Source organism: Microtus ochrogaster, chromosome 8 (assembly GCF_000317375.1).
Source record: "Microtus ochrogaster isolate Prairie Vole_2 chromosome 8, MicOch1.0, whole genome shotgun sequence".
Taxonomy (NCBI): Eukaryota; Metazoa; Chordata; class Mammalia; order Rodentia; family Cricetidae; genus Microtus; species Microtus ochrogaster.
In genome coordinates, this window is record NC_022015.1 from 54,524,291 (window position 1) to 54,537,465 (window position 13,175).

The 13,175-nt window shown below is 45.7% G+C and overlaps 1 protein-coding gene across 1 annotated transcript in view; it reads left to right on the top strand.

The window, feature by feature from the left end:
* Window positions 1-13,175, top strand: part of Dock8 (dedicator of cytokinesis 8) — a 198,337-nt gene that overhangs the window by 94,222 nt on the left and 90,940 nt on the right. The window contains exons 12-14 of the mRNA XM_005352086.3: window positions 923-1,059; window positions 2,004-2,097; window positions 3,778-3,940. Of these exons, the coding sequence (XP_005352143.2) occupies window positions 923-1,059; window positions 2,004-2,097; window positions 3,778-3,940 (394 nt within the window). The remainder of the gene's footprint in view (window positions 1-922; window positions 1,060-2,003; window positions 2,098-3,777; window positions 3,941-13,175) is intronic.

The following is a 13,175-nucleotide window of genomic DNA, read 5'->3' on the forward strand; positions in this document are numbered from 1 at the left end:
TCAATGGTAAACAAACCCCTACCCCCCAACCCCCGCTTTTGACCTTCACTTCCAGTTTCTCTAAGGTGCCTGTTCTATTTACTGACGTATTTGAAAGTGTGGGGAACTCAGAAGGCATTTACAATATGCCCAAGTCATTCAGGCCGAGGACTTGCCAAGATCGATGTCAGTTAGGTCTAAGCAATAGTTGAGCATGGAAGCTGATTTCCTAACCAGAGACCCAGTGCCTTCCGTGGCATTTAGGTAGCCAGTTCTCTCATTCAGTGTCAGTGTGAGAATTAGGCGTGAACGACGGTTGAAGAGCTGTCAGTGAATGAAGAGCTGTGCTTTCCGACAATGGACTGTTTGTAACAGACAGCCTAGACTTCGGACTGTGTTGTAACAGACAGCCTAGACTTCGCTGAGTAAAAGACACAAGGTTTCAGGCTGGCTCTTCAGAAGAAACAAAAAATGAGGAAGCAATAGAGTTTGAGAGCCTCCACCCTGTCTGATTCCCATTGGAAAGGTCAGTCAAGGCACTTATGTTACCTGGTCCACACTAGAACAGAGGCAGATGTGATCCAGAATGTACCCAAGCTGGTTTGAGTCTCCAATGCCTTCAGGGATGGGTGAGCCTGTGTGCTCCCCAGCGGAATGCAAGGGGGAAAGCTAGGCAAACACTGGGGTGACTCAACAGCCTAGCAGCAGACCCTGGACTGGTTGAGTTCCAGACTGTGGCAGGGTGACATCTGGCCATCTCTGTTCGCCAGCAGGAAGAAGGGCAGGGTCCTCTCTCCTCTTGTAAGAGTGTTGAGAACATCAGGAGGGGGATTAAGAAAGGTTGAGCACTGTGTAGGTAAAATTGCATTCTCAAGGCAGGCCGGGTTCAGTAATAACTGGTGTGTGTTCCAACATGTTAGAATGACAATTGTTCTCCTTAAAGGGAGAAACTCTGCGGGTGAGCGGAGGAGTTTGTCCCAGACCAGGAGGTCTTCTGAGCGATCCCTCTCCTTGGAGGAGAATGGAGTTGGGTCCAACTTCAAAGGCACCACCTTGGCCATCAACACCTTCTTTAAGCAGGTATCTGTCTGTATTACAGCGCCACCGATTTGGTCTTGTTTTAGTGAGGATGTCAGAGTCCAAAGGAGTATCCTAGTGGGTAATGAGAGGAGTTAATTAGTGTCATCTGCTCAGCTGAGTTGTGGCAGGGATTAGAGGCCATGCAGATGTGCCCTTGGCCAGGCATCTTGTTGTGTTAAGAGCAACCATGGGGACTCCCTGACTCCGCTTCTTTCTCCCAGCATCCTGTTCTGTTTTCTCCGCCTTCCTAAGGGTTGGCCTATCAAATGGGTCTAGGCAGTTTCTTTATTAATAAGAAATCACTCCCACATCAGCATCTGTCCCATGGTGGGCGTGTAGAGGGTGGGGCTTATACCTGCCTTCCCTATTCAAGACAAAGGTGAAGACAGTGAAGATGCTTTTCCCCTCTTCTTATCTCTGAAGGAGGAAGTGCAGTCGGCATTGTTTCAGGGGCTAAATGGAGTCTTAGTTGGTTGACTAACAAGGCAGATGCCTGTGGCCTTGGTTCCTCCAAGCCAGGCAGCTGCCTAGGAAAACAGCGGAAGCTCTGCCTTCAGCAATGCCGCTGAAAGGTCAGCTGTGAAGAACACTGCGCAGTGGTAGTTGAACTCAGAGATTTCAGGGCTACCTGCCACATTCATTTCTATGAAAGACTTGTTAGAATAGAACCCATAAGCCAGGTATGGTGGCACTCAGGAGAATGAGACAGGAGGGTTGCAAGTTGGAGGTCAGCTTCAGCTACCTGGTGGGACTCTTATCTCAGGAAGGTGAAAAGAATCAAGGGAGGAGAGAGAAGGGGTGGGGAAAATAAAGAAATAGAGAAGGAATAAACAAAATAATAATTAAAAGGGTGACATTTGGGGTGGAAGGAATCTTAGAAATAGCTGGTTCCCAGTCCAGGAGTCAGCAGCCTCCCCTCACTGACCCAGAGCATCTCTTGGCAGGAGGGAGATCGCCTTAGTGATGAAGACTTGTTCAAGTTTTTAGCTGACTACAAGAGATCTTCATCCTTACAGCGGAGAGTCAAGTCCATCCCAGGTGTGCTTCTCTTTAGCCTCTTCATTCTGGTTTGCTTCTGTTGTTATGATAAAACACTCGTCAAAGGCAACTCAGAGTAGGAAGGGGCTTGTTGGGCTTTGTTCTTCCACACTGTAGTCCATCACCGAGGGAAGCCAGGCTAATTGCTCAAGAGGATCCTGGATTCAGGAGCTGAAGCAGAGACCACGGAAGAAGGCTGCTTACTGGCTTGCTTCCAGGATCATGTTCAGAAGCCTTTCTTCTAGAGCTTAGGCCCACCTGCCTAAGGGTGTTACCGCCCTCCATGGGGTGTGCTCTCACATACTAATTGGCAATCAAAAAAAAAAATACCTCACATCTGTGGCCATAGGCTAGTCTGATCCTGGCAATTCTTCTCTTGAGGTTCCCACTTCCCAGGTGACTCAAGGTCTGTGTCAAATTGTCAACAGAAGCTAACTATGATGCTCTTGAACTGTGCCCAAATTTCAATCCGTGGTTGACATTTCTTGTTTAATACTTTAATTTATTAAGCTGCCAAGGGCAATATAGACTTTTGTGTTTGAAGTTAAGAATCTAAATTGCTCTGGCGTTTTGACAAATCTATTAATATTTTCTCACTCATAAGAAGGATGTATTCTGAAACAAAAGTATGCTTTAGATTTGGTCTCTCAAATAATCCGATAATTGTTTGGACAGATCAGCAGCCCTTTATCACACAAAAATATATGGAAGTCTAATATTTAAAAAGAAAGCTGGAGCTGGGCATTGGTGCTGCATGCCTTTAATCCCATCACTCGGGAGGCAGAGGCAGGCAGATCTCTGTGAGTTCAAGGCCATCCTGGTCTACAAGAACTAGTTCCAGGACAGGCTCCAAAGCTACAGAGAAACCCTGTCTTGAAAAACCAAAAAACAAAAACAAATAATAAATAAATAGCAAGCTGGATGCTTTGGCAGTTGAAGAGACTTCCTTATCCTCAAGCAACAGCCCGTATTTTATTCCTGTAGCATCTTTGGAAGCCAGAGAACTCAACCAAAGTCCACCAATTTTTATTACTATCAATGCCAGGAAGTCTGGGGTGTTTGTTTGCTCAACATATATAACTGTGGTACAGTAGATCTGGACTGGATCTTGTAGCCCAGTGGTTCCCAACCTTCCTAATGCTGCGCCCCTTTAATACATTCCTCATCTTGTGGTGAACCCCAACCATAAAATTATTTTATTTGTACTTCATAACTGTAATTTTTTTTACTATTATGAACTGTAATATAAATATCTGGTATACAGTATATCTGATATGCAATCCCCTTAAAAGGGTCCAATTCACAGGTGAACAACCACTGTTCTAGTCTATTCCTAGTGGACAACCACTGTTCTAGTCTGTTCCTAGTGGAGAGCCACTGTGCTAATCTATTCCTAGTGGAGAGCCACTGTTCTAGTTATTCCTAGTAGAGAATGACTGTTCTAATCCATTCCTACTCATTTTATAGTTCCTTACTTTCATTCCATAAAATGTTAATTTCAAAATGTAGCATGACAGGCCTTTCTCCCAAGGTACAGGAAAATATCTGGGAACCCCAAAACACATACAGTCCCACAGCTTACCCTTATTCTCCTGAAAGAAACCCAGCTCAGTAATTGTGGGTTCCTTCTTAACCTGACAGATTTCAGTAAATATTCCCCCACCCCATGACTTGCTTTAGGCTCTCTTAGGCTGGAGGTATCCCCAGCTCCTGATGTGATGAACTGCTGCCTGACACCTGAGATGCTGCCTGTCAAACCCTTTCCTGAAAACCGGACACGTCCGCACAAGGAGGTTTTGGAATTTCCGATCCGGGAAGTGTATGTCCCCCACACTGTGTACAGGTGAGAAGCGTGGGCTCTTGTTGGGATAATACACTCCTTCACACCCAGCCTCGTCCTACTTCCTGGGTTGGAGTAGAAACTAAATGTGATGTCTCGGAACTACAAACGATTGTGAGGTCACTTCTAAGAGAGCCTTTGTCTTATTCTCTGCAACAAGAATGCAGTTTCCAGTCATAATTGTCACAGATTTGCTAGGTGTCTTCTAACCAGAAGTGGAAAAAAGAAAAGCAGAAAAGAAACAAACCTATCACCGTGACTTCCTTCCATGCGGAAGGTCTTTAAGGAAAAGAGAAACTAAAGTGTCCTGGTGCCACATGCCTAATCCCAGTACTCAGGAAGCTGAGGCAGGAGAATTGCAGATCGGAGGCCAGCTGCAGCTTCACGATGAGCCCCAGGCCAGTCTGGATAACAGGCAAAACAATAGCAAACAAAATTCAGCTCTGTCCAGGAAACTTACTTAGTTGACAGAGTAGTCCCAAGATGCGGCCCATAATTTAGCATGTGGTTGTTAGGCTAATGCAATAGAGGAAATAAAAATTTCATCTTACTTTGTTTCAGTTAATTTAAGCAAGTGGCATGACTGCTGTATTGAATGGCAGAAAGTGAGACACCATAGGACTGCAGGCGAGGCTGTGCTTCCCCAGTGACCTCGTTGCCTGACCTTTTAGGGAATTTGCAGGGGCATTTAACAGCACACATCTATCCAAAGAGTTGTCGCTCATGTGCTCTTGCTTATTTGAGAGGCTTTTTGCTTTGGAAATGTGGGGGAGAATGCTGCATTAAGCATCTTTTCTCCACCATCTGTCAATGACATTTTGTGGGGTTTCATTTCATTTAAATATCCAATCAAGTTTTACTGATACCACGAAGTTGCTCCTATCACCGTGTTGAGTCCCTTTGCCTTGCTGCCTGAGGTGCTTTCTTTCTTTGTTGCTGAGACTGAACACAGGAAACAACTTAAGGAAGGGAGGGAGGGAGGGAGGGAGGAAGGGAGGGAGGGAGCGAGGGAGCGAGGGAGCGAGGGAGCAAGGGAGGAAGGAAGGATTTCTGTTGATTAACAGTCTGAGAAGGCATGGCTCATTTTAGAAGGGAAGGCACTATAGCATGTGGTTCAGTGGTGGAGGGGTGAGCATCTGGGCCTCCTTGGTACCTCCTCACATCATGGCCAAGTAGAAAGCAGGTAGGGAGTCAGGGCTGGCTTCCAGTGATCCACTTCCTCTAGAGCTGCTCCATCCCCCAAAGATCATACAGCCCTTCCAAAACAGCACTGCCTGCTGGGGACCTTGTGTTCAAATATGTGAGTTTGTGAGGGCTTTTCACAGTCAAAGCACAGCCCTGCCAGCAACCACTATCATAAGCTTATGTGTGCCCTTCTTCTATGTCTGGTTCTGTGCACGCACACACACACACACACACACACACACACACACACACAAACACATCTGTGTATATCGATGCTATTATGTTTGTATTCCTTTGGGCCTCAGTCTGTGTATTAGGTACTTTGGTTTTTTTCACTCAGCAGTTTTTCTTTTCTCTTTTGAGTATTGCTATGCACTCATACATGTTATTAACTTGATGCATTATGCTAAACTGTTCATTTTTCTTTTGAGTTAGTCCTGAGTTTAACCAGTGGAAACAACTTGTATGTTTTAAATATCAGTATTGATTTATGTAGAGCCATATTAATTTTTTGTTATTGTTGTGTACTATTTCTTTGTCTAAAGAGGCCATATTTTGTTTATCCAATTCACTGTCTGTTCTTCTTTATTTGCCTTTTGTTAAGCATTTTTGTGTGTGTGTGTATGTGTGTGTGTGTGTGTGTGTGTAGTCCAGAGGTCAGCTTTGTGATTTACCCACTTTGTTTATAGGGGTATGGTCTCTCTCATACTGGGACCGGAGCTCACAAATTATTCTAGATTGTCTGCTCAATGGTTCTCCTGTCTCTGCCTTTCCAGTGTTGGGATCATAAACTCATGATGCCATGCTCCGGTTTTTAGAGGTTTCAAGCCCAAGTCTTCATGCTTGCATGGCAGGCACTTAGCCTATGAGCTATATCTATGAATGAGCTATCTCCCCAGCCTGACATCTTTTTAAATTAATTTATTTAGTTTAGTGCATATGGGTGTCTTGCCTGCATGTGTGTCTGTGCACCACATGCCCGTGTGGTGCCATGAAGGTCAGAAGAGGGCAGGTTTCCCAGACGAGAGTAACAACACATTGGGCACTTCCATGTGGGTGCTGGGGATTGAACCCGAGTTGTCTGGAAGAACAACCAGTACTCTTCACTGCTGAGCCATCTCTCTAACCTTGACTTTTGTGTTTCCTACTAGTTCTGCAAAGTCACAGATTTTGTCTTGTCCCTCTGTGAGTGTTTGTGAAAATTTCCCTAGCGAATATGCCTGGAAGTGAAATTACTGGGTTACAAGGGATATTTGTTTTCAGTTGCATCTGTATTGCTACTTTTTCCCCCCAAAATTGAATGATTATCTCTTCTCCTAGTGGTGCATGAGATCTCTCCAGTTCCTCCCCCACTCTTTCCTATGTGACATGCAAGGAGGTTCAGAGCCCACCTGTCCCCCACACATGCATCTTGCAGGTTCACTAGCATGAGGCCTAAAAAGGACAGGTTTGTAGGGCACTAAGTCAAAAGTTACCATGAGAACTATACTCAAGTGCCACACAATAAGACTTGGAGCTCTTCCTTCTGGTGTTTGTGAGACACACAGGTGCCCCAACTTCATCCTTCCTGAAGCAGCAATGCCTCATTTTCTTAAACACCCTCCTCGAAGAGCAAAGCATTTGTAGACAGTAGTCATTCTGTTCCTCACTCCCTGGAGGAAGATGAAGGCACGACCCTGTTTGCTTACAGAGGCTGTGTCTCCACCTTTGTGGAAACCTTAACCTATCATTGGAAGAGGAAGCTTGAGGCATGGGAATAAACTTACACCAAATGCATCCTAGCTACCCAACTGCCCCTTGGCATTTTATCCCCCGCAGGAGCCGTTTACTGCAGACATTATCCCTTAATCACATCAGTGCAGGATTTGGAACGCATCTGTGCACTGGGCCGTTCAGAATGTGGGAGTGAGAACAAGTCTAGGCCCGTGCTCTGCACCCAGCGTGGAGTCCTGAGAAACAGGCCTGCAGATGCAGAACTGGTCTTGTTTGGTTGTCCTGACACCAGAGGATGGTCAAGGCCACTTGCCTGGAACCAGATCTTCGCTCTTAGAAGTGACAGAAGGCACTTCTTTCCAGTTTGGTGAGGGAGGGACCTGTTCTTAGTGCCAAGCTACTGTGTCTCAATACCATGCATATGGAAAGAACGATGTAAACAACTTGCTACGTTAAAACTTCAAGGAATTTAGAAAGCATATTGTCTAAACTTGCCGTGTTAAATTTCAGTGTTTCCTCTCTGGTCCTTATGTACTGAGGGCTTACATGTGACCCACAAACACAAGAAAGAGATAGATAACTGCAAATGGCTTCTGAAACCTCAAAGCCCACTCCCAGTGACACGCCTCCTCTGACAAGACCACACCTCCTAATCCTTCCCAAGCAGTTCTACCATCTGCAAACCAAACATCCAAACGTGTGAGTTTAGGGGAGACATTCTCATTCAAGCCATTACACTATCTAAAAAAATAAAATGTATGAAAATGAATACCAAAGAGCACGTCAATTTGTGAAACCTAATCTCACAAATGTGATATGAGGCTTAACTTATAAATACCTTAGATAGCTGTGACCTCCAGAGAATAAACGCATCTGGTGAGCCCAACAGTGAATGAGTCCTTTGACAAAGCCACAAGTTTAGGGCTAGGTTAGTCACTTTACCCAGCCTACGGTATGGCTTTACTATGAAGGGAGCTATCACCATGAGTCTAATGGCAGATGTTAACCCCCAGCCTGGCCTTCCTCCACCTCCTCAGGGAACTCCTTTGTTGACTGCACCTCTGTAGTGTCTTCCGTCAAACTCATTGTGTATCCTGCATGGACACTGGCCCCCGTACCTCTGCTTTATTCCAGCTGCTGTGAAGCAAGGTCCCAAGACCCACCCTAACAGAACTGCTCAGGCTTCCCAAGCGCTGGGCTTTAACAAAATGAGCACTTGCTCAGATGCTTATGATCACTTTACAAACTGAGAAGTGTCATTCCCAAAAGTGACTGGGTCTCCCACATCAAGGACCCTGGTCTTCTGAAACCATATCCAACCTGCTCAGTATTGGCAGGAAGGATGGATCTACCCCCACAGTATCAGTGTCCAACCTCTATGGAGAGATTGAGCTAGACAGGTGTCCTTTGAGACTGACCCAGGCCGCAGCTCTGAGAAGTCACCAAGAGAATGACAGCAGTTTCAAAAGTGGCAAACTAAGGTTGACAAAAAAGACTGTCTGAGTCTGAGCTGCATTCCTGTCCATGGCCCTGATTTTTTTTTTTTAAAGGCTATCTGTTTGCCTAAGAATGCATTGGAATCAACCTCTGTTTTTCCTGCTGCCCAGCAGCTGGCGATAGAAGTGCCAGCTGCCTTGTGGTGGGAGCAGAATAAAATCAGTGTGAGCTGGGGCCCAGTCCCAGCAAGGCCTTGAAGGGCATCTTATCCGGTAGCTGCCACGGGGGTGTGTGCAGAGATCACAGACGAAGCGTTTGTAATGAGCTTGTTAACTCCGTGCCGGCCTTTTAACTAGTGATTACATTAAAGAAAGCCACATAAAGTGCACTTCGTCTCTCAGCCCAGCCTTCGAAGTCTTGTTTATCTAATTATTGGACTGCCGTGGAGGACTGTGCTTGCTGAGAACAAGGCTGTCAGTCGGAACACAATTTCTTTGATGGATAATTAGCTGTTTCCAGGCCTCCTCCTATTCAGTCGAGAGTTCTCAGACCAGAAAGTCTGTGCTAGCCTGACAAATAGGTGCCTTGCATACCCCTGTGAAGTCTTAATGGTTACTCTGAGGGTTGCAGCATACTGCATGGGTGGAGGGCTGATTCCAAGGGATCGTCAGGGAGCTAGGGTTTAGTGAGTAGAATTCTTAGGACAGAATCATAATCCTCCTCAGCAGCCTGGTGTGTGTGCACAGCACTTTTTATGAATACCCAGAACCTCCCCTACATTCTCAGCTAACTCGGTCTTGCTGTGTACATTCTCTGACTTGGTTCACCTTGTGCTGATGAGCCTTTTGCTCTGTGGTTATGTTATAGTGGAGCATCTTAACATACAACACTTCATGCATGTCTATCTATTGGACAGCTTCCTGCTTTTCATCCTTTGAAGAAGTGTTTAAAGAACTCTGCCTTAAGAGAGAAAGCCCGAGCATTTGTTTTACTAGTCTTAGCAAGCAGTGTCCGGAACAAACCATTTACCTCAGATGAACAGCTGGCAAAACCAAGCCATTTGAAATAGCCAAGGAATGGAAACAGAACGATTCCTGGCTCTGGAACCAACTCAGACTTCATTGTAAATCAGGCATACAGAGCCCACATCCTGATGTATTGCTCCCAAGCTCAACAGTCTTCCCTTTTCTAAGGATGGAAAAAATTCAAAAGAAAGCCAATGTCCTAAGGTTACTTACAGCCTGGTGTGTTTTTTCCCCTCAGCTATGGCTGTAGTACACCCTTCAGCCACCTGAGGGCACAATGCACTCACTTCTGCAAGCTGCAACCTTTTTCATTAGCAAACAAGTGCACTGTTTTTTATATGTTTTATCTTTTGTAAATGCAAGACCAAGGAAAAGCACTCACCCAGGGCCCCAAGCGATTGTTGTTATTTTTTTGCAAAGGGTTTTATTCTCACTCCCAGCTCTGCCTTCTATCAGCGTTAAAAAAAAGTTTTAGCACTTTTTTTTTGGAAAGTAGTGGGAAGGGGTCAAGGCGTGCATCCGATGACACACAGTAAAGTCTCCCTTGGGGCAGTGGTTCACAGTACAAACTTACGCTTCTACAAAGCCTGTCTGGCACAGGAAACAGAAGCAGCGTGAGGAGCTATGTGGAATGTGCAGGTGACATGTGAAGGATGTGTGCAGCGCAGTCATTGGCTCTACCGCTCACGGCTCCCGACATCCTCCTGGCTTTGTGCTCATTTGAGCCTGCCATGCTTTGGACTTACTGTTCTAACTAAAAGTCTTGTATTTAATGGTGATGAATGCTGGTTTTACCCCCCGGAGGTTCTGTTTATAGAACTCAGCCAGGTATTCACAAGACACCCTCTTTTCATATAACTTAAGGTCGAGGCTGCCTGGGGTATAAGCTATGGAGCTATGGAGAAGTGATTAAAGAAAGGCAAATCCGGGCTTGTAGTTCACTGTCAAAAGTGGTTTCTCTAGACTAGAGGGAGCACCCCAAAATCCAGGGTCCCGTCTTTCTTTGGTTTCTGTATTTTTGTTGGCATTTGTCATCGTGGTTATTTCCATACAGGGTCTTCCTGGTCTGCTTGGGCTGGCTCTAGACTTCTGGGCTCAAGTGAACCTCCTGGCTCTGCTTCCCCAGTAAATGAGGCTAAATGTGCACCTTCTTTTGTCTTTAAACTGCTTTTCAGCAGGGCTGATTCTCCTCCGATGGATTGGCCTTCAGGACTATTTTCCCTTACTACTTTTGCTGATGTAGGAGGAGGAAGGGGGCCTTCTATCATTAAGTGTTCTAATCCTTAGTTTCAACTTTTCCATCCACTTTCCTAAGGTCCTCAAAAGTCAACATTCACCCAGTCCTCTCTCTCTAGAGCAGAGGCATTTACACCACCTCTCCATTAATGGACACCCTGTGGTTTCAGGACTCAGCTGCTGCCTGCTCTTGGCTCCTCACAGCAGGAATCCGGGCAAGTGCACTGCTGTGCCCTGGATTTCTGAGGGAAACAGTGGGGCTGATAAACACTACACGTGGAAAACCTACAAAAAAAAAAAACCACAGTAGGGGAGGCCTGAGTTTTGACAGTGTAGTGAGGTAATGTCTTTCTAGTTTTAGTTCTGGTTTATTTTGGTGCTGGAGATAGAAGCCAGGGCCCGCTGCTGCTAGGCATACACTCTACCACTGAGCTACAGGCCCAGCCCCAGTGTAAGGAACCATGGCTAATTGATTAGGTGTATCATTTTAAGTTTAAAAAAAAATAATTTTCCCACTAGCTTAGAACACCACGGAGATTATAAAACTACAAGAGACGAGCCAATCCTACCTCCTTTCCTTTATATGTTTTCCTTAGAAACTTAAAATATGAGTTCAGACCTATGCAACTCTTCATGGAAATATAAATAGTATGGTGTAATAAGGACAAAACCAGAGGACCTTGACTTAATGACTCAATGAGTTCTGAAGGATTTCCACACTACGGCTAACAATTACGTTTAATTGTGAGAAAAGCCCAAGGCACGCTTCTCATCTTTTCTTCAAACTTTAAAACTAAGGCTGGATTGAGTGTGGGGTTGGGGCGGAGCTGGAGAGGCTGCTCGGTGATGAGTACAAGTAGAGGGACCCGAATTCAAATCCCTGTACCTGCGCCAAAAAGCCGGGCACAGCTGTATACAACTGTATATATACAGCTGTACTCCCAGGACGGGGGTGGGGGCTCTGGCTCTGGGAGACACAGGAGACAGGGCATCCACATTCTTCTCTGGCCTCAACATACACGCATACAACACACACACACACACACACACACGTGTACAAACAGGCACACAGCAGCAGTAGCAGCAGCAAAACCGAGTCATGAATTTCTTTTGTATCCTGTGAAAGCAGTGATATAGGTCCCCTATTAACTCACCAGATTTCAGTTTTCCCGAAATCAGTTCACACCTGGGAGGTGGGTCAACAACAGTTGCTATAGCTCTTCATCCTCCTCATCCTCTTCCTCTCCCTATTAGTGTGTATTTGCTGTATTCTAGTAACCAGTTTCACAATGCCATCTTTTCAATTGCATCCTTATAATGTAACCATGTTCACTCCCCATTGCCTTTAACTGGTCCTTTCCTTTCTCCTCCCCAATAGTTTTTCCCTTCTGTTTTCCTCTGTGTGTGTGTGTGTGTTGTTGTTGTTGTTGTTGTTGTTTTCATTCCACAAGAGAACAACATGAAACATTTCTGCTTCTATGTCTGGCTTACTTTACTTATTAGAAGCAGGTCCAGTTCCACATCATGAGCTCCACAGTGAGTAGCTGTCAGTTGGGAGAGATGTGGAGCAGGCTCCGGACTTAGCTATACTTGCCTGAATTCTGAATCCCTTCACGCCGCATATCAGGGCTTCCTTCTCATTTTTGTCTTCCACTACAGTCCTTTATGAGTGTGTGGTTGACCTAACATAAGACACTGTAAACAAGAAGCACTAGGAATGCCATGAGCCCATGCTCACAGAATGGCAGGGCAGGACACAGTAAGTGTTCTGTATTTATTATGCAGCTATGTATGAACCGTGTGATTTGAAAGAGTGTCAGAGGCAGCTTACAGGGATTGTGTCTTAGTTACTGGTCCATTGCTGTGATGAAACAACATGACCCAATGACCGAGGTCACTTATAAAAAAAAAACATGTCACTGGGAGCTTGCTTACAGTTTCAGGGGTTAGTTCATGGCCATCGTGGCAGAGAGCATTCATGCAGGCAGGCATGGAGCTGAGCAGTAACTGAGAGCTTCCTTTCTGACCCACAGGCAGGAGACAGAGTGAGACTAGGCCCGGTTGGGCTTTTGAAACCTCAAAGCCCACCCTGAGTGAGGACCTCCCCCAACAAGGCCACACCTCCTAATCCTTCCTGAATAGTTCCACCAACTGGGACCCAAACCTTCAAATACATGAGCCTTTGGGGCCATTCTCATTTAGACCACCACACATTGATTGGGCAAATAGAGGAAGAGAATTCACTCTAAATCTGGGCAAAGTTGATACACAATATTTTTAAGGTTTTTGGCAGTGAGCTACACAGTTGGCTTTGAACTTCCTAGCAGTAAATCGGGGCGGGCTACTTGACCGGCGAGGAAAAAACACCCACCACACGAGGATTCTTCTCAGATCACGCTTTACTGGAGTGCATTTGGTTGAGGGAGAGCACATATAGCGTAGGGGGGCAGGAAACGAGAGAGCAAGAGAGAGATTAGAGGGAGACGTGAGAGACGCTAGGGAGAGACGCTAGAGAAAGAGAGAGACGGGGGCACAATGGCAGCTGTTTATATAGGGAATTGGCACATGGGTCGCCCTGTGATTGGCTGCCACCATCAGCTGACACCAGACTGCATCGAGATAGGCCCAGGGACCCTTATCCA